The following is a 20,755-nucleotide window of genomic DNA, read 5'->3' as shown; positions in this document are numbered from 1 at the left end:
TTCGTACACCATCTGGTATTCAAATGAGTAATTAAAATTCTAAACTAACCTTACATGTAAACAAACAAATTGCAATGTAAATTTATTTAATTGTATATTAATAATACGATATGTGATAAATTGCAAATAATATTAACAATAATAAAGTTATTAGTATAAAATACCTTTGTTTATATAACTTATGTGATATGTAAAAAAGAAAGATTATTTACAATGGAAAAAATGAATATACCAAATGAAGAAACTTTGAAAAAGGTTATTTTTGATTTACAAGAACCAGTAGTGTTTAATAATATTTTACAAGATGACAATGGCAAATTTATATGGAAATTATTACAATGGAATTTATCAGAACTCGGTAACAAATTTGGTGATATGAAATTACCATTTCGTGTTGGATATAATTCAAAATCAATGGTATCTTTTATTTCACTTTTTTTTATATCAATTCATATTTAAAAATTGACATTTATTAGGAAAATATAATTTATATATATTTTATAGCATCCACAATGGGAAAAACAATGTCTTATTGAAACAATGACATTTAATGAATTTTTAGAAAAATCCAATTCTTCTGTAAATAATAATAAATGGTATTACTTTGATTATAAGTATATGCATGAATGGATACAGGATAAGCCTGATTTATTAAATTCCTTAAATTGGCATAGATTTGGTATTGAAAAAGATGGTCACGATTCTACGCTTTGGATTGGAAACAAAGGGGCACACACTAATTGCCATTTTGATTCTTACGGATGTAATTTAGTAGCACAAATTCATGGCAGGTGTATACAAATATCCTATTATAATATATTTTACAATTTTAGTCTTTTTATCCTTAGTTAATCATTTTTTTCGTTTTTCTATAAAATTATAGAAAACAATGGATATTGTTGTCGCCAAATTGTACAAATGAACTTCATCCTACAAGAGTACCATATGAAGAATCAACGATATACAGCGAGTACAATTTTTTTGCTCCGACTATTGCAGAAGAAGAATCGATATTAAAACTTTCAGGAAAAGTTAAATCTATTGTACTTGAAATGGGAGATGTTTTATTAGTTCCAAAAGGTTGGTGGCATTATGTAGAATCCTTGAATTTGACTGTAAGCGTCAATGTATGGTTACCTCTACAGACGGACAATGAATCACGCCTTAAAGAAGCGCTTGTTCAATTAATTATTAACAGAATTGGTAAAAAAGTATGTGACAATCGTGAAGAAACACATTGTTCTCTTTCTGAAAGTATGAAAATTGTAAGTTCACGAACTTAAAATGTAATTATATTACAATTTTATCCTTTCATAGTATTTATATTAATAATATGTTTTTTATTATTATTATTAGTTGGAGAACTCTCTGTTAGAATGTAAAAAGACTGATACAGAAAAGTTGTCAGATAGAAAAAGATTCAAACAAATGGTATGGACTGCTGAGGAATTATCATTAGAATATCCATACTTTGTTAAATTACTTCCTAATTTGGAACGATCAGAATTACAAGATTTATTACAATTGAAAAGGGAAAGATTTTTAACGAACATCGACGAGATACAGGAAACAAATATACTTGCACCCACGACTTCTATTAATAATACACAATTATGCTCTCAATTATCAAAAGACATTGTCAATACATTATGTCATCCAGATATTATTGATAAAGTAGCAGATTTACTTTTAAAAACTCGTTATGGAAATCAATAAAATTGTTAGTCATATATAATGTTTGAATCAATCATTAGCAAATCCATAGACTTTTAAACTACCAGCATCTCTTTTTCTATCGTACGTGTCTTTGTCGTCACAGGCATAAGCAAGTAAATATTGTTTAGGATGCCATGCGACTGTAAATGTAGCAGCTTCAACTGGAATATCAGCAATTTTTTCTCCAGTTTCAACTTCACCAATATCTATAACCAAATCTTCCGATGCTGCTGCTAATAATTGTCCATCGTAAGAAAAAGATATAGTCCTAACTGGCCATTCTAATCTCGAGAAAGTTCTTAAACAACACAATTCATCGGCATCCCATAAAGACACTAAAGCATCTGCAGAACCAGTCGCAAAGTAACGTCCAGTTGGATCAAATTCAATGCATATACATGTTCCTGGATGTGCCTTTATAACATGTAACAATTCTAATTCTGGATAGCTAAGAATATGTACACAGCCTTGTCCGTTGGTTAAATAAAATGTATCCGAATCTTTATTCCATGAGATTTCGTTAACTTCAAAATTGAATTGTTCCTCCGCTCGTATTTTCATAACTCTAGCATCGATGAACGTTACAAGATCCTCCTTGTTTCCAACAGCTATGGTATTACCATCCGGTGACCAAGATATGTTGATATTTTCTCCTCTGGTACTAATATTAGCAGTACACTTTTGAGTTCTTGTATCCCAAATGCGTACTGTTTTATCACCACTTGCAGTTGACAATAATTCTGGACAGAATGCGTGCCAACATAATTGATCAACACTACCACCATGTCCTCTAAAAGTTATTTCTTGTTTCTATAACAAAACAATATATTTATATTAAAATATATCTTCTCTGATGTTAAACATATAAAATAATAAATCTTTTATAATTAATAATAATACTTAAGTGCTTACTAGACGGTCCGGTCCAAGTGAGAATATACAAACAGATTTGTCAAAAGAGCCCGAAGCTAATAATTTTCCATCACAACTCCAACCAACACTGTGTACTTTAGCTGAATGACTTTGTTGTTCTCTAATTTTGTTATGTGATTTAAAATAATTTATTAATTCTTCCACACGTGGATTAAAGTTCGCCATATTTGTTTATAAATTCATTCAGCCAATCGGATGTATACGTGGATCTAAAGCTGCCATATTTGTTTATATATACGTTTCAGCCAATCAAAGATATTCATTGACTCGAATCGACAAAAATCGAAGTTTACCGGTCAAATCACAGTGAAAATTAACCGTTCTGATAATTCTAGTCAATATTAAAGTAAACAAAGTATTCATTATTATTATTATTATTATTAAATCGCATATGTGTATATAAATATTTATATCTATATCTATATCTATATATATACATAAATGTATATATAGGTTAAGATTCTAATTATATTGATTATATATTATTAGGTTAGGAAAGTGTTTTTTTCTAGTTAGTGAACGACCAATCACAAAGAATGAAATAACTCGTTAGTGTTTTCAATCTAAAAGACAAATCATAAGTTGAATTATACGGGTTGGTTGCCTAGGTACCGTCAATACGTGTAATATGTTTTGACGTAAACAAACTTCATTTAGAGAAGTTTCATTGTGTTCGAGAGAATAAAAAGTCATTTGTTTATGACAATTAATAACTTTGATAAGCAATAAAATGACATCACTTGATTTAAGACAACAGAAGCTTGAACAACAGGTGTGACTTAATGACATTTTAAATGATTTTATATATATATATATATATATATATATATATATATATATATTTTTTGATAACATAATGATTATTAATAAATAATATCTTTTATTCTAGAGATTATTAATTGCACAAAAAATGAAACAAAAAAGACAAACTGGTGCTGGTGGTATGGTCCAAGCATCAAATATATCCACGACGCAACTTACAAGTCACAACATGAAATGGATTAATCCTAATAAAGAACTACATGGTAAAATTGGTATTTAGAATCATTGTAAACATCATTTTGATTTCATTCGATGACAAGTATACATTGAACTTTAATTTTGTTTTAGGATACGATGGACCTTTACATTTTACAATGTCGCAAGCAAATCCAGATATTGGAACGTTTTCAGAAAACAAACCGATAGAAACAGAAATCAGTGGTAACATTTGTAATAATGTATTATATTGATATATCCTATTTATACAGTTTTGAAATAACGATATATATTTTTTAGAAGCAAGTTCCGAAATAGCATTTTATGAAGGTACAGAAGCTAAAGAGTGCGCTGATGAAGAATCATCTTTGATAGAATTGCATTCTCCATCTGAATCTCTGCCATGTACTTCACCTCTTAAAATAGCACCTTCAGAAGTAACTCGTACATTTATCAGTAGAGACAATCATTCTACTGTATGTATATCGATAATTAATTATTAAAATCTAATTCGATAAGTTTTCATTTATATATAATATTATCCTTTTATATAGGCTTTATATAATAATTAATTAATTATTTCTTGAATTCAGAGTCCAGAATTAGAAGGCAATGTAGAAGGAAATGTAGAACAATTTGTATTGCAACCAGCAAATAAAAAAATGCATTACAAATGTCGCATAACACGTGATAAAAAAGGTATGGATCGTGGTTTATATCCAACATATTTTTTACATCTTGAACGTGATTATGGAAAAAAGGTTGGTACATTTTTAATATCTATTGAAATTAATTGAAATTTGTTTGACTTATTTAAACATTAATTGTAGGTATTTTTATTGGCTGGACGTAAGAGGAAGAAAAGTACGACAAGTAATTATTTAATTTCAACGGATCCCACAGATCTTTCGAGAGGTGGTGAATCTTACATAGGAAAATTAAGATCTAATCTTCTTGGTACACAATTTACCGTTTACGATAATGGATATTCATTAATGAAAGATTGCAAGAGAGATGAACGTTTTAATCCACGACAAGAATTAGCTGCAGTAGTTTATGACACTAATGTCTTAGGATTTAAAGGTCCACGAAAAATGACTGTTATTATACCTGGAATGACACCTGATCAAAAACGAGTTGAAATTTGTCCACGTGATGAAACCGAAACATTACTCGGTATGCAATCAATTATATTTTATTATACAAGAATCTTTGATAAGTTATTTAAAAAGATATAATTGATAAAATATTAATGTTATTACAGAACGTTGGAAAATGAAAAATATGGACAATTTAATAGAATTACATAACAAAACTCCTGTATGGAACGATGATACGCAATCATACGTGTTAAATTTTCATGGTCGTGTTACACAAGCATCCGTTAAAAATTTTCAAGTTGTACATGATAGTGATGGTTAGTTTCAATAAATTATTATTTATTCTATTGTTTATATTGGATATCTTTGATATATTTGTAATGTATTTTTATTTTCTAGTGGACTATGTTGTTATGCAATTTGGACGTATTGCCGAAGATGTCTTTACAATGGATTATAGGTTCCCACTTTGTACACTTCAAGCTTTTGCTATCGCTTTGAGTAGTTTCGATAGTAAACTAGCATGCGAGTAAAAGAATGATATATCTATTTGACAAATCTAAAGAGAGATTATTTAATAATTCGAACCAAAGTTATAAATATAACAAAGTCACGAAAAGGGAAACCTTTTTAAGAGCTTTGCGTAATATAAAAAGCAATAAATTGGCTTTGTTTATATTTCATATATAATATTTATAATCGAAGCGAGAAAATAAGGAAAGAAAACGAACAAATGATAAGAATTTGGTGTATTCAAATGAAAGATGTTTTTGGTACACATTTGAAATGGTATTTTTTTTTTTATAGTGATAAACTACGTGACTATACTTGGAAAAAAAGCATGAATGATAAAAAAAGAAGAAGAAGAATGATAAAAAAAGAAATTGTTCTAATAGAACAAATAATATAATGAGAGAATGAAAATCAAGTTATGCCTTAATTCAATGATTCAATTGTGATCAGTATACATACAGGGTGTCTGAGGTTTTACTAAACGACTTCAGTGTATTCCATATACGAATAGTAAGAAGAAAAATCAACAGATTTGTTTTATCTTACAATGGTGTATCAGATTTGTATTTGCAAAGTAAAACAATTAGGTTGATCAAACAAGAAATGAAAATAATTTATAATTTGTATCATCAATTTGTAAAACTTCAAATGACCTAAGTTGTTAATATTATTTTCTTATTTTCGTTGTGATAGAATACGCTGACATTGTTTGGCTGAAAAATCCTTAGGACACTTTATATATATATAATATAAATATATATCTAACAATTATGTTGCTGTCTATATCTAAGACAAAAAGTTTATATAAATAGACAATCAAAATTAAAAAGAAAAAAAAAACATATTTCGGTGCTAACTTGATAAATATTCACCGTATATAAGAGTTGTTTTATATATCTATAATTAAAAAAAACAAACAAACAAATAAAAGAAGAAGACTTAACGAAGAAGAAGAAGAAAAAAAAAGAAAGAATGATAAAATGTACTAGAAACTGTGTGTTCAAGCTTTTCTATCTATATATATATACACAGTATATAAAATATAGTTCTTTTCTTTGAATAATCATATAAAAGAAATTTATTGAAACGTTCTTCTTTGCATTTAAGTTAGAATTAATTAATATACTGATATTTAGAGATAAAAATATCAAACGTGTTACTCTCTCTATCTCTCTTTCATATTATAGTTAAATTCTTAACACGTTCCGTGCCACGTGTATCACTGGTGGTACACGTGGCCTGAAGAACAAGTTTAACGTGTATCACCGGTGGTACACGTGACACGGAACGTGTTAATCTTTTATAAAGATTATTAATATTGTAATAGGAGAAAAAACAAACAAACAACAGTTCAAATACTTTTACTACTGCCTCTGATTAGTTTAAATAAATTTACTTTTCTTTTTTTTTTTTTTTTTTTTAAATGAGTGTATAACACACATAATTTATAATAATAATAATAATCACATGTATCACACGAATACTAAAAGTTATTCAAAACTTAAGAAAAAACTAAAAAACAATTCACACAATTGAATTAGCTTTGTAAATGAATGCACAGTAGTATATTTTAATTATTAACGTTAACTTTTTAATTATGACTTTTAATGTGTACCTGAAGTACGATCTGTATAAAAAAAGAAAAAAAGAAAACAAGAAAAAATAATTAACAATTATTTAATCTAATATTTAATATTTAATTATTTTAATTATTTTAATTAATATATATTTTAATTTAATGAATACACATAAGTTTTTCATTTGCATTTGTTTCTTACTTTCGATACGAAATAGTATTGCACACAGAGTGTTGATGTTAAAGAGAATGTATAAAATACGTTTATTATGCAATTGTTAAGAAACTAAAATACAGTACAGTTATACTCCACATTTATATGAAAAAAAACAAAAACAAAAAAAAACATATATATAGATACATAATTAATAGAAACAAGTTAGTTGATATACCGAGATGTAAAATTTTGATAAACATTTACTTCCTTGCTCGATAAAATTTGATAAAATACATTTTTACGTTAAATTTGGACAATAATACATGATAGTATTTAAATATATCATTAAATATTTTCAATCAAACATTTGAATCATTCATAATAATGTTTATTTATATTTCAAAGTATTATCTATTAATAATTTGTTTAACAAAGTATAATAAACGGATCTTTATGCTGTACTGTATATTAGAATGAATAATACAGTGATTGTGTGATTATTTAAATGATTTGATATTGTGCCTTCATGTTCAATATATTACATATACTTGCATACATATATATATAATATAAAAAACAAATTAGTTAAAAAACACACACATACAATTTGTATTAAAGATTATACACACGGTATAACAATTGAAACACAAATCTAGCTGATCGAGTGATAATGATCTATCATATTATTATTAATATCAAATATTTATTATTCGATGTGAGTGATGCATATTTCTAAAAATGAATTCATTGCGAAAAGATAATATATAAAAATAATCTCTCCATTATCATATGCTTATCATTATGAATTATATAAACTTTGCTAAGTAAAACTCAAATACACAACATATGATGAAAAACTGGAAGCAATTTGTATTCTAATAATCACGTATGAAAAAAAAATATTAAAATATATATACATACATATATATACATACATATATGTTTGTATATTAAAGTCAAGCGTGTTAAAATATATTTTGCAATAATAACTAACAGTATTATATATTAAAATGAAATCAAACAATTATACCGAATTATTATGATATGATTATATTATATATATATATATATTATATATATCATACGTTAAGAATAATAATTATAGTCTGCGAATTGTATATCATCATATTATCTAGAAATGTCATTTTATATATATATAAACTACAAAAGAAAGAAAAATAATAAGAAAATCATTTTTTGTAATTACCTTTTTTACATTAACAAACAAAGTCTTTTTGTATCATCATTAATTAAGGCCAAAAATGAGTTTTTAATAATTTAAACATAGATGAGAGAGATATAAATAAACAAATATTTGCTATAAGTATAAATTTGTTGTATCATGATAAAAAAAAAAGCAAAATGTTATTTGAGTTATTCAAACGTTTAGTATATAACATGATATAAAACATAATACACGTACACACAGACACACACAAATTGTTTTATCCAAAATTAATTATTTTATTCTCTAATAATTATATTTATTACTTGTTTTTTTTTTATAACCTAATTCTAATTGCAAAAAAAAAAAAAAGAAACGAAGAAGAGTTTTATTTGAAATTATTATTTAATGTATGATAAATTATAAATTTAGGTGTAAAAATTTATGTAAAAAAATAAAAATATTTATTACTGTCCGTTATAAAGAATAATAATGGTCGTCACTGCATATGTCAAGAAAGAAAATTAATTTAAAAAAAAAAAACAAAAAAGAGAAATAATAATTCTAATAAAAAGAAAAAAATATTACTTTCTGATAATTGTTATCATAAACATTATAAATTTATCGCATCATAATAATAGTAATAACAATAATAATAATAGAATAACGGTTTTGAATAATGTATATATACAGTATTTATTATCACAAATTATATATTAAAAAAAAAAAAAAAAACACATTATAGTGCGAGATTGCTTATAGCATTATTTAAAAAAGGCAGTAAAAGATATGACAAATTATTACTTGATTATCATGTCATATCATATATCATATCATATCATATCATATCATACCATATCATATCATATATCATATCAAATCATATCATATTATAAGTATATATATAACAAATGTTTTATTAATACAATAATATAATCAAGGCACTTAAGGTCTAGTTTTAGTTGATATTCAGTCACTAGTTTTCTAATTTTTTTTATTATTGTTAAAATGTATGAGTTTCAAAGCATAGGAAATTTTTAATAAAAAAAATATATATATATATAATTATGTATATAAATGTATTATTTAATAGGACACGCATACACGCGCACAGAAAATTAATGAATAATCGAAATATAAAGAAAAATTTAACAAATTCTTATTTTAATTTCATTTGGTTTTCTCTTTTTGTTTTTTATTTTTTAAGGATTTTTTAATTTTAATTTTTTAAGGTTAATTTTTCAAATTTTTAAAAAGCGCTCCTACTTTTATATGCGTTATTTAATTAATCAAAGTATACAAATCGTACTCTTGACAAGTGATATGAATTATTTTTAATTTATATATATTTTTTTCGCTTATATTTTATGCTATATTGTAAAAGAATGTTTTTACTTATTTTCTTATTTTTTTTTCAATTTTCATTGGATAAAGGATCACACATATACAATGTTTATGCATATTTATTGAAAAAATAAAAAAAATGATTTTATAGGGACGGATATTGAAAAATATATTACTTTCTCTCTTAAAATATTTCTTGTGTGTGTGTGTTTTGTTAAAATAGTAATTTTTAATAGATTCCATTAATTATTAGAATAGTGTAATCCTTTATCCAAAAAGTTCCCGCCATATTTAACAGAACATTTGTTTTGAAAAGATAGAAATTAAAATTAATAATAAAAAAATAAAAAAAATATATATATATTTAGTAAACAAACAATAAGTCATAATATAATAAAATTGAATAATTATTTTTACGGTATGTATACATATATATGAAACAAAATTCAGATAATTATTAACAAATCCTGACGATTAAGAGAGAAAACACTTAAACGTTCATTTGTTTTCTTTTCTTTCTTCGAATTAATTTTTTTTTTGGCAACAGTAATAATATATATATATATATTTATAATTTCATAATATTATTTTTGGAAACTATAATATATTCAACCATAAGATTATTTAATATTAAAGAAATATGTATATATATTTATATATTATCTTAAAGAAACTTATGAGGTAATTTACAAGTAGCAAGATTTAATTATTAAAAAAAAAATAATAAAATAAAATAAAATAAAAAGGAAACACAAAAGCAATATTCACCATATAACACAATAGCATAAATGATATATATATATATATAGCATGAATTGTTCTAATAAAAAAAAACATATAAAAATAAAGAAAGCATAAATGGTAATTAATATTTTTTTTTTGTTACTTTTGTCATTATTATTTATATTAGTATTACTATTATTATTATTATTATTATTATTATTAATAATATTAGTATTAATGTTATTATTATTATTATTTTAGACTGTTTATTGTATTTTGTAAATATTTGTATAAAAAATTATCTTACTATTTCCTAATAGCAAATATATAATATATATATAACACTTCTGCGAATGAATATACATATATAATATATACGCATATAAAATCTTGTTGAAAAATACCAATTAAACACAAATTTAATTACATATTGATGATATGTGTTATATATATATATATATATATATATATGTATGTATATAAAGATTGAACAGGAACCACCTAACCTCTCCTAGAAAGCTCAATAATACTGAACTTGTTAATTATAAATTATTTATTTATTTTTAATGGAAAAAAATTTTTTTTTTCATTTTTTTTTTTTCAAATATTATTTTGTGCACGAATGATCGCAGTAAATAATTCCTTTTCTTCTTTTCAAAATGAAAAAATGTTTACGTTCATATATATTTTGCAATATCATTGCAAATATATCATTGCAATTCCTTTTTAATTCATATTTAATTTCACAAATAACCTTTTTTTAAATCACCTTGAGTAGCGGTAGTAGTTTTAACGTTTGGCCTTACAAATCTAGGAGCTGGTATGCGAGATTGCGGTCTGGGTATACCACTGGTTACACCGGCTATTTTATTTCCAGTATTCCAATTACTCGGTGGTCGAAGCTTAGTTTTTATTTCTGTCGTATTAGGTAATCTATTTGTTGTCTGAAATATCGTACAAAAATTATTATTAATATAGATAATCAATAATTTGATTAATTAACCCTTTTCGCTTCGAGTGCCGTATATATCCGGCATCCGTGCAATGTCTTGTGCGTACGAGCGCCGGATATATACGGCATCCGCACGACACTTCGGCGGATTGGACTGCCGAAGAGAAATGGTTAAATTATTTATTATCAATCACATTATTGATTAAAAATAAAAATTTATTGGAACAAAATATATTCGTTTGAATTTAAGGTTAGAAAGCGATATTACTTTCCAGTTCACTTAATATTATAATTTACCTGTTTCACAAGACCAACTGCATTCTCTTGTTCTTTCTCTTCCAAATGACCTTAAATGATGATAGACAAAATTATTATTGAATTATTCTTTACATTGTTAAATTATATTTTAGTATATAATGTGTTTTACTTACTCGAAATTTTATGTACTTCATTGTTGTTTATTGCTTGACTAGATCCAGTTGGACTTAATATAGGAGAGCTAGTCTTAACTGTTGAATCTATACTAAGCGGTGAAATAGAATTATTTTCGGTTTCCTCAACATGATTTTTTAAAATTGGTGAAGGTAAATCTTTTGTATCATCGATCCAATTATTACGTAAAATTTGTTTCTTTGGTGTACATGTTGCTAGATTTTTAGTACCTAATTTAAATGAAACAATTGTTACTAATTAGTTTCTTTTTGTTTTTAATTGTTTATATTGATTATATAGTTTAAATATATTTACCTTCTTGCATATATACAATTTGAGATAATTGTTCCATATTCGTTGTACATACATTGTATGAATTATGACTACTGTCAGAACACATACTAAGTCTATCATCTAAATCAGGAGCACTATGAGCACTTTGAGTACTATCTATACTTTCAGTAGAACCTCCAGAATTTGGTTTTTGAAATGTAGTGTTTATATCAACATGTGGCAATCTCTGTTCCGAGCCACTTCTTAATTTACCCAATGAATATGATTTGGTAGTCATCGGTTTGGTTATACTTTCCATTGTATTAATGCATGTACGTCTGACATTAGGTATATACGAATAACGAGTAGTAGCATTGATAGTTTTAATCGGATTCGATAATAAATTAGGATTAGAATTTTGTAAGAATTGTGGTAGTTTTGATAATTTTTTAGGCGCGTGTAATTTTTTCTTAGGTGCCTTGGAAATTGGTTTACAAAATGTCTCATCTATGTTACTAGGCGGTAAAGATTGTTGTTGCTGTTGTTGCTGTTCTACAGCAGCAGTTTCAATATTACTCTTTCCATTGATGTTAGCAGTTTTTTTGGTAAAAGTATAAAACTTACGATTTTGTGTATCTTTTTGTGTACACGTTGTTACTACATTACAATCGGATAATTCATTTTTACTATTAAATTGTTCCTTCGATGGTTGCTTTCTGTAAGTATTGTATTTATTTTCTATAGGAATATTACTTTTCTGTATAATATTCGAATCATATGTAACGTTAATATTTTCATTAGTTTTCGATTGAGTACAAGATTCATCAGGAATATTATTGTAGACAGAATGTAATTTGTATTTTCCACTACGTTGTATCTCCGTTAATAATTCTCTTCTTAAAGAAGGAATTTCTTCAGGTGGATTCATACACGTCGATTGATATTGATTCATATTCTTATTCATACTTGTGAATGTTGAATTTAATAGATTTTCTTGTTTAGATGAATGATTAGAATACGAAACAGGTAATTGTGGTATTGAATCTATACAATTACTTTGCACAGGTAATATTATACTGTCAGAACATTGCGTGGTAGTTTCTTCCACGTTAGAACCAACATGAATATTTTGTTTATAAGTGTCAAATGTATTTGTAACGTTCATTACGGGTGCAACATTCTTTTCTTCTTTCACATCAACACATTGATATGTAGTATCTAGTGAATTTCTAGCTTCATTACTATCCGATTTAATTACTGTAACATTAAGATCGCTTAGATTTGTATAAGTGGAAGACAAAGCATTTTCTATCTTTGAATTTACCAAAGTGGATGATGTATCATTATCAATATCTATATTACAAGTATCCTTAAGATTCATTTTTTCAATATTTGTTGGCTCGTTAATAAACGTATTATTTATAGACATTCTACTTTTATCTTTATTCTTTACTATAGTCTTATCATTGAATTTTGATACAAATGTTGTTTCCAAATTGACCTTTGGGGTTCTAACTTTGATAAATTGACATTTATCCATTGTCGGATACGATAAAGTTTCTAATGTGGTATTACTGTCATAGTCAGTGTTATATGTATTATCATTATTCATTGATATGATTGATGAATATAAAACAGATGGATGGGAAACATTCATTAATGTATCACCAAAATCTGGTTCTCCTAAATTTATAAATGAATCAATTCCTTTGGATTGTGACATATTTATAAAAGCTTCCATACTTTCTTGTCCTGATGTTATTAAAACATCATCAGGATTGTAACGATTACCTCCCATTGTTCCTTTTAACATAAATGGTATACCTTCTTTCTTATCATTAGTTTTATTTGCCTGCATATTCAAAATAATCAATATTTTAAATAGTATATAAAAATTATGATTGAATCTTTAACGCGATTAAAGTATTAATTTATATTTAACTTACGCTTTGATAAAAATTATGAAATTCCTTGTCCCTAATTTTACATGCTTGTTGTAAATAAGGAGGTAAAGCTTCCATGATAGATTCAAAACTCGTTCTAGTATTCCGTTTTTTAGGCCTTGTAAATGTTCTCGTATCCGTAAACCTTTTGGTAGCTAATGCCAAATATAATGAATTATAAATAACGACGAATGAAACTGAAAAAAAATGAGATGGTAAAAAAGGAATTACCGGGAGGTGTATTTTGAGAACTTATTTCTGAGGAATTCCTCAACCAGGCGTGTAAGTCATGCACTGTAGTCTCTGACGAGCACTCCACAGGTTCGTATAACCTGAAATAATACAAATGTGTTTGACATTTTTATAAACAACTGTTAACATACGTTTTTTGTGTTAAAATATGAAACGTAGAATATAAATAAATTTCTAAAAAAAAAAGGACATTATTTTAAGAGAACGTTTCATTACAATATAACACGTTAAGAGAAAATAAACGTGAATGTAAAAAAAAAATAATTTTTGACAACTACAATGAAATATAATGAAATATTTCTTACCATCTATCATTGTCGCTAAAATCAAAGTTTGACAAGTCAATGATATCGTATTGAATATTACACGTTTCATCGCGATATTGTTTTTCCACGTTATCAATAACTTCCAACTTTCGTTCTGACATATTCTATTTCAATCACAAAGTTAAAAATATATAAGGACTGGCATTTTACTGTTATCAATTCACTTTTATCAATGAAGAAGAAACGTAAACTTATTTAACAAAACAATTATTAATCGTATCCTGTTACTTTTTATAACCTAATTTAACGTATCATTATTTCATTTCAATTTACAATAAACAATAGAGATTCTTTAAAAAAATTAACATCGATATTGTTGATTGCCAACAAAAAAACACACAGAGAAGACGTAGGAACTTCGATACGTTACATTTGGCTTACTTTTACAAGATCCCTAATTCACATTATTGTTAAACCACGTTTACATGTAATCACGATTTTAAGGTTATAATTTAGTTTCTATGTGTCACGATTGTCCTGTCATCTGTCGACTTTTTTTCATAACTGTGTACAATTTTCAAAACAATTATGGCGGCATAACCTCAAATTAGTTGACAATTGACGTTTATTTTGATCGTGATATTGTTTTATTTATAAATAATATCAAAGATGTTTATAGTAACTAAAGAAATTGATGGAGAAAATATTAGCAAACTGTGTCGTACGTGTTTGCGTGAGGACGGTGATAAAATGGTTTGTTTGTTCGTCGGACCAGCAGGTTCTTCACTTGCTGCCAAACTCAGATCTTTATCCTGTTTAGAAGTAAATCAATATAATCTAACAATTTACATATTTTACATATTGTTATTTCTATATTTTGTATTTTATTTTGTATAGGTTTGGCAGGGTGACGGATTACCAGAAAAAATGTGTGACAGATGCGTTACCAGAGCAGAATCTGCACTTTTGTATCGAGAACAATGTAGAGCAGCTGATAGAGCTTTAAGACAAGCTGCTTTAAAAGTATTATTATTATTATTATACTTTCTAATTTATTTATTTATAATATAATAAAAATCATATATGTTTTTGTTTTATCTAATTAGGTTTCTGGTTTAACTTCATACGCTACTGTATCTGGTTGCAAATTGTATCAACAGAGTCAAGGTTTTATGCCAGTACAAAATTCTCATAAAACTTTAAAGTGCATAGAATGTGGAGCTGTTTTTATGAGCTATCAAGAATTATGCGCTCATAGTAGATTGCATTTACCTTTTGTGCAAGAAAATATTCCCGTTGAACATATGCACATCATAGAATCTCAAAATACGTATCTTAATTTCAGTCATTTAAATCCTAATATTTCTAACGATGGTATACAGAATACACAATTATCACCGTTAATTACATCTAACGTAATGCATATGATGTCGATGAACGAGGACGGTTCTAGCAGAGCAGCTTGTGCTTTACATTGTTCTCTTTGTAATCATACATTTACTAATAGAACGCAATTGATTTGCCATAATATAGCACATACTACAGAAAATATTGATATATCCTGTGACAACGATAATATTGACATTTGCGAGAATTCTAATCAATTGCCACAAAATTTGAGCTACGAAAGATCCATCAATTCTGTTGACAATTCCGTTGAAAATTTATCTTACCAAAGACCAAACGTGAATAATAATCAAATGCAAAATTTAAACTTTCCAGATAATATGCAACTCGGTGATGTTCGAGAAAATGATACGCAACGTGTTCAGAATATAATGCATTCAGAAAATGATGTAACGAATTTGCATAATCTACAATATGCTAAAACACAGAATATCGAAACAGAAAGACATATCTTAAATAATTATCAATCTTGTTCATCCGATTCTGATTATAAGGAAAAACTTGATTCAAAGGAATTGTCTGATTCAAATTTAAAAAAATACAAATGTAAATTGTGTACTAAAATATTCAGTCAAAAATCTAAATTATTGGCACATCAGGTATCTCATAGCGATCAAAAACCATACAAGTGTCACAGTTGTGAAAAAGCTTATGCTTCTAAAAGTAAATTGAACGCACATATGAGACTTCATACTAAAAAGAATGTACATTTATGCAAATTGTGTAACAAAGTATTTACATATCCGTCTTATCTCGAAGAACATATGAAAACTCATAACAAGATGTATAATAATGATTCGAAAAAAGTATTACAACTCGAAGGATTTCAATGTAACACTTGCAAGAAACGATTTAGATTGATCAAAAATTTAAAAGCTCATGAAAAACTGCATACAGGAAAAGATCTTATTCAATGTGAGATATGTGATAAACGTTTTAGTCAAAACTATAATTTAAAAGTACATATGCAAACGCATAAATCAATAAAGATGCACAAATGTGAATATTGTAACAAATGTTTCACGCAAAAAGGTAATTTGGTGGAACACTTGAGAATTCATACCAAGATAAAACCATATGAGTGTAAATTATGTGGAAAAACATTTTCTCAATCGAGTCATCTTAAAAATCACGAAGTTTCACACGTTTCTTTGAGACAACATCAATGTCGATTATGTGGTAAACGTTTTAAATTAGCTAATCACTTGAAAAGACATTTGAATTTACATACAGGAACTAAAACGTACAAATGCGAACAATGCAATCAAATGTTTTCACAAGCTTTCAGTTTAACGAGACATATGAAGAGACATAGTGATACTCACATTTAATTGTGTATTGTAAAAAGAAATTATTTATATAAAGTATATCTATAATATTACAATAATATCATTCTTATTAAAGTATACAAATAATAAAATATCTTCGTACAACGAACGGATTCATATATATATATTATTCAAGTTATATAAAATGGCCGTAAAAAAATGTTCAATTTTAGGGTAACTATATTTCTTATTAATCAAATTATATTAATTTTATTTGAATTAAACAGTCTCTATTAAAAACTTTTTAGCGTTGTCGTAAGAATATGTAAACCTTCTTCGAGTTGACTCTGTGTAATGGTCAACGGTGGTGATATTCTTATAATCTGACCATGCGCAGGTCTTGTTAATAAACCTGCGTCACGTAATTTCAAGCAAATATCCCAACCCTGTGCCATGTCTATGAACAAACACATAAATGATGTATTCATTTATAAAATGGTATGTTTTCAATATAAAGTAGACAACTTTATCTTTTACTCTTCACCTTTTCTCATAATTTTCATATATAATTTCAGATATTAAAAGATAAGAAGAAATACCTTTATTGATAAGAAGACCAGCTAACAAGCCACGTCCTCTAAATTCCACAGCAATATCTTTCGGTAATTTGTTTAATTCATTTTTCAATATTTCGCCTAATTTTTGAGCATTTTCCGCAAGATTTTCTTCTTCCAAAATTTTCACTGCTTCCAATGCTACTTTGTTACCTAAAGGACTACCACCAAAAGTACTACCATGACAACCAGCTTCAAAACACATCATTACCTATAATAATATTTATTATTGATATTAAATTCATATCTTGATATTAATTCATTATCGTACGTTTCATTGTTTTCATAGATTTACCTCATCGTTTGCTAGAACACCAGAAACTGGATACATTCCACCAGAAAGGGCTTTACCTAGAATCATAATATCTGGTTTTTGATTTTCGTGATCTACCGCCATACGTTTTCCAGTTCTGCACAATCCGGTTTGTACTTCATCAGCAATCCATAAAACGTTGTATTTCGTACACAAGTCTCTAACACCTTGTAAGTATCCATCCTGTACAAAAAACAAATGGTCAAATATTCCAGAATAAAGTTTGTCCAAAATATTTGATTATCAAATAATTCAAAATTGATTTGACATAATGTTTAAAAAAATAAGAATAATAACATTGACATACGTGAGGTATAACGACACCAGCTTCTCCTTGAATTGGTTCCATCATGAAACCAACAACATTTGGATCTTCTTTAAATTTGTTTTCTAATGCTGTTAAATCGTTGTACGGTACTTTGTCAAATAATGGCATGTAAGGTCCAAAATCATTGAAACAATTGGGATCAGTTGATGCTGACAATGCTGCTAATGATCGACCCCAAAAATTACCTTTTGCAAAGACAATAGTTCCTTTTTGATTAGGGACTTTTTTTACTCTGTATCCCCATCGTCTTGCAAGTTTAATTGCCGTATCACCACCTTCAACTCCTATAAATATTTACATACAATTAAAGATCACATATAAACACTTCAAAAATCATCTAAAATAATTGTTTATAATTATTAAAACAATCTGGAATTATTATTACCTGTATTCATAGGTATGAATTTATCATAGCCAATTAATTTTGTTAAATATTCTCCTAATTCTCCATGAGGCTCTGTATAAAAAGCTCTTGAAGTGTGAGTTAATTTTGCAGCTTGTTCATTCATAACTTTGACTAAACGTGGATGACAATGTCCTTGATTGACCGTTGCGAAACCTGCTAAAAAATCGAGATAACGTTTCCCATCGTTGTCCCATAAATAAACACCTTCTCCTTTGGTGAGTACAACGGGAAGTGGTTTGAAATGTTTTGCTGCATATTTGTCGTCTCGTTCAATTATTTCCTTGCTACTCAAAAATCTTCTTTCTTGATCGTATTTCTTCTTCGTTATTGCAGTAAAAACCCTTTGCCTTAAAGATTGCATTTTATATTTGTTTTTATTTATTTACTTGTGTTTAAGTTTTTTTTTGTACAAATGAATAACAATTTGAAATAACACAGGTACTATAAAATGAAATTGTTATTTTTTTTAATTAATCACTTCACTGTAAAAGATCAAAAGAGGGGAGAGAGTGTATATATTATTAATGAAAATAATAATGAGAAGAATCTGTAAGATATCAACTAGAAATGTAGCGAGATTGTTCCATTATTTATATGAATGAAATGTTATTGGGTGGGGAGAAGAAGCTCATTTTATACACAACTTGTTTGTTTACTTGTTTGCAATTTAAAAGGAAAGTATGGAAGGGTGGGAAGGATTTATAATAAACATATCACAAATAGATCTATATACTTATTTACATAAAAAAAAAGAAAAGAATGGACTATAAGCCTAACTGATAATGGAACCTTTGTTTTATGAAGGCGCCAGTGGTCTAAAGTAAACTCCAAACAATATAATCTTACGTTTTTAAATCTTTCAATGTCATCAAATAATACTTGTATTATTATATATATATGTCCTAAAATTTCCATCGATCATTTAAAAAAAACAATAAATACACACAAATTATATGTTTTAAATTATAAAATGAAATTTTTATAAGTCGTTTAAAATAATAATTAAACAAATTAACATTTGTTTTAATAAAATATCATTAAAATAACTTTATAAATATGTTCAACAGTATTTTAACTTCATTTTCCTTTGAATTACCATTTTGCAATGAATTGTTTATAAATATTTTGTTAAGTCAATTAAAGTACATCATATTACAGTTAAATTCATTTTTGAATTGGGAACAATTTGATGTTAAAAATAATGATTAAAAATTTTCAATATCATCCTACAAATATTAAATAAAATTTGATAATATAATTTGTTGTAGGCATTCGATTCGTCTTTAAAAAAAATTCTACATAATTAATAAAAATGTTGGTTTATATAAAAAATCCAAAATGACAATTATTACAGAGCCATCCTGTATATTGGAGATTTTCAAAAAAAAACAAAAAAAACGAATCCTACTACTAATGTAAAGTAAAGATATGATACCAAACAAGATGATAATAAACTTGTTGTGACTTTGTACATACAATCAAATATTTAACATCTTCTTATCACTTATCAGTCATTCCCTCAAATTAAAGGTATTTTTGAGTGGTTGTAATAATCAAGGTAAAAATTACATTTAAATATTTGTAATAATTCAACTTGTTTGTCGTATAAAACAATTTGAATAATTATTAAAGAAAATTATTGATATAAAAATACTATTAACATAATAAAAACAAACAAAATTGTTCATATATTCAATTGAGTTTAAAATTACTTAACAAAGTTTCTTTCTACGTATCTAAATATAATAATCATCTTCCTTCTCCCTCCCTCCTCTTCACTCTTTTCTTTCCTTCTTATTTTTTCAATATTTTTATTATCCTTACAAGAATACAAAGCTTTCATAATAAGTTGTCTTATCTCTCTTACGAGTTATTAATAAAACGAAGTATATTAAGCACTTAAAAGATAAATATACGTCTTTCTAAAGATAATAGAAGAGTCAATTACAATTTTGCGAAAGTATAAACGTGTGAATTTAATTATTCGTCGTTTAAAAATATATTTCTTTGCAATTGATCATAATTATTAAATTATATCAGTATTTTGTTATTATCAGGTTGACACTTATGATTAAATATATATTGAGATAAGTATT

General features: G+C 26.4%; 6 protein-coding genes across 7 annotated transcripts; 3 read left to right on the top strand and 3 right to left on the bottom strand.

Moving 5' to 3' along the window:
• Positions 1-64: 64 nt before the first annotated feature.
• On the top strand, positions 65-1,735 carry HSPBAP1 (HSPB1 associated protein 1). Its single transcript, XM_015329525.2, has 4 exons — positions 65-417; positions 505-791; positions 884-1,265; positions 1,357-1,735. Exons 1-4 carry the CDS (start codon positions 214-216, stop codon positions 1,714-1,716), a joined length of 1,233 nt encoding a protein of 410 aa, XP_015185011.2. The 5' UTR covers positions 65-213; the 3' UTR covers positions 1,717-1,735.
• Positions 1,570-2,859, bottom strand: tex (THO complex 3 homolog tex). Its single transcript, XM_015329526.2, has 2 exons — positions 2,629-2,859; positions 1,570-2,526 (listed from the first exon to the last, which is right to left on the bottom strand). The coding sequence occupies exons 1-2, from the start codon at positions 2,812-2,814 to the stop codon at positions 1,744-1,746; spliced, it is 969 nt and encodes a 322-aa protein (XP_015185012.1). The 5' UTR covers positions 2,815-2,859; the 3' UTR covers positions 1,570-1,743.
• A 422-nt stretch (positions 2,860-3,281) lies between these two features.
• Positions 3,282-6,640, top strand: ktub (Tub domain-containing protein ktub). 2 transcript variants are annotated; one of them, XM_015329523.2, is made up of 8 exons: positions 3,282-3,421; positions 3,539-3,674; positions 3,760-3,852; positions 3,928-4,103; positions 4,221-4,388; positions 4,458-4,803; positions 4,892-5,044; positions 5,127-6,640. In XM_015329523.2, exons 1-8 carry the CDS (start codon positions 3,380-3,382, stop codon positions 5,258-5,260), a joined length of 1,248 nt encoding a protein of 415 aa, XP_015185009.1. In that variant the 5' UTR covers positions 3,282-3,379; the 3' UTR covers positions 5,261-6,640. The 2 variants fall into 2 exon arrangements, with proteins under 2 accessions (XP_015185009.1, XP_015185008.1); XM_015329522.2 differs by having other exon boundaries at positions 3,539-3,683.
• A 2,570-nt stretch (positions 6,641-9,210) lies between these two features.
• Positions 9,211-14,762, bottom strand: LOC107070948 (uncharacterized). The gene is made up of 7 exons (XM_015329520.2): positions 14,363-14,762; positions 14,037-14,137; positions 13,809-13,960; positions 11,905-13,714; positions 11,589-11,819; positions 11,455-11,504; positions 9,211-11,149 (listed from the first exon to the last, which is right to left on the bottom strand). The coding sequence occupies exons 1-7, from the start codon at positions 14,482-14,484 to the stop codon at positions 10,949-10,951; spliced, it is 2,667 nt and encodes an 888-aa protein (XP_015185006.1). The 5' UTR covers positions 14,485-14,762; the 3' UTR covers positions 9,211-10,948.
• A 118-nt stretch (positions 14,763-14,880) lies between these two features.
• On the top strand, positions 14,881-18,160 carry LOC107070947 (uncharacterized). The gene is made up of 6 exons (XM_015329518.2): positions 14,881-15,145; positions 15,221-15,346; positions 15,430-17,232; positions 17,307-17,496; positions 17,574-17,660; positions 17,902-18,160. The coding sequence occupies exons 1-3, from the start codon at positions 14,993-14,995 to the stop codon at positions 17,059-17,061; spliced, it is 1,911 nt and encodes a 636-aa protein (XP_015185004.1). The 5' UTR covers positions 14,881-14,992; the 3' UTR covers positions 17,062-17,232; positions 17,307-17,496; positions 17,574-17,660; positions 17,902-18,160.
• On the bottom strand, positions 17,241-20,733 carry LOC107070944 (ornithine aminotransferase, mitochondrial). The gene is made up of 5 exons (XM_015329515.2): positions 18,639-20,733; positions 18,233-18,537; positions 17,908-18,108; positions 17,598-17,823; positions 17,241-17,455 (listed from the first exon to the last, which is right to left on the bottom strand). The coding sequence occupies exons 1-5, from the start codon at positions 19,018-19,020 to the stop codon at positions 17,292-17,294; spliced, it is 1,278 nt and encodes a 425-aa protein (XP_015185001.1). The 5' UTR covers positions 19,021-20,733; the 3' UTR covers positions 17,241-17,291.
• Positions 20,734-20,755: the final 22 nt, after the last annotated feature.

The sequence above is a fragment of the Polistes dominula genome, unplaced genomic scaffold (genome assembly GCF_049000335.1).
Source record: "Polistes dominula isolate Pdom_NZ unplaced genomic scaffold, Pdom_raw_medaka contig_75, whole genome shotgun sequence".
Taxonomy (NCBI): domain Eukaryota; kingdom Metazoa; phylum Arthropoda; class Insecta; order Hymenoptera; family Vespidae; genus Polistes; species Polistes dominula.
The sequence above is the reverse complement of the archived record's forward strand: the minus strand, read 5'-3'. Positions and strand labels throughout refer to the sequence as shown.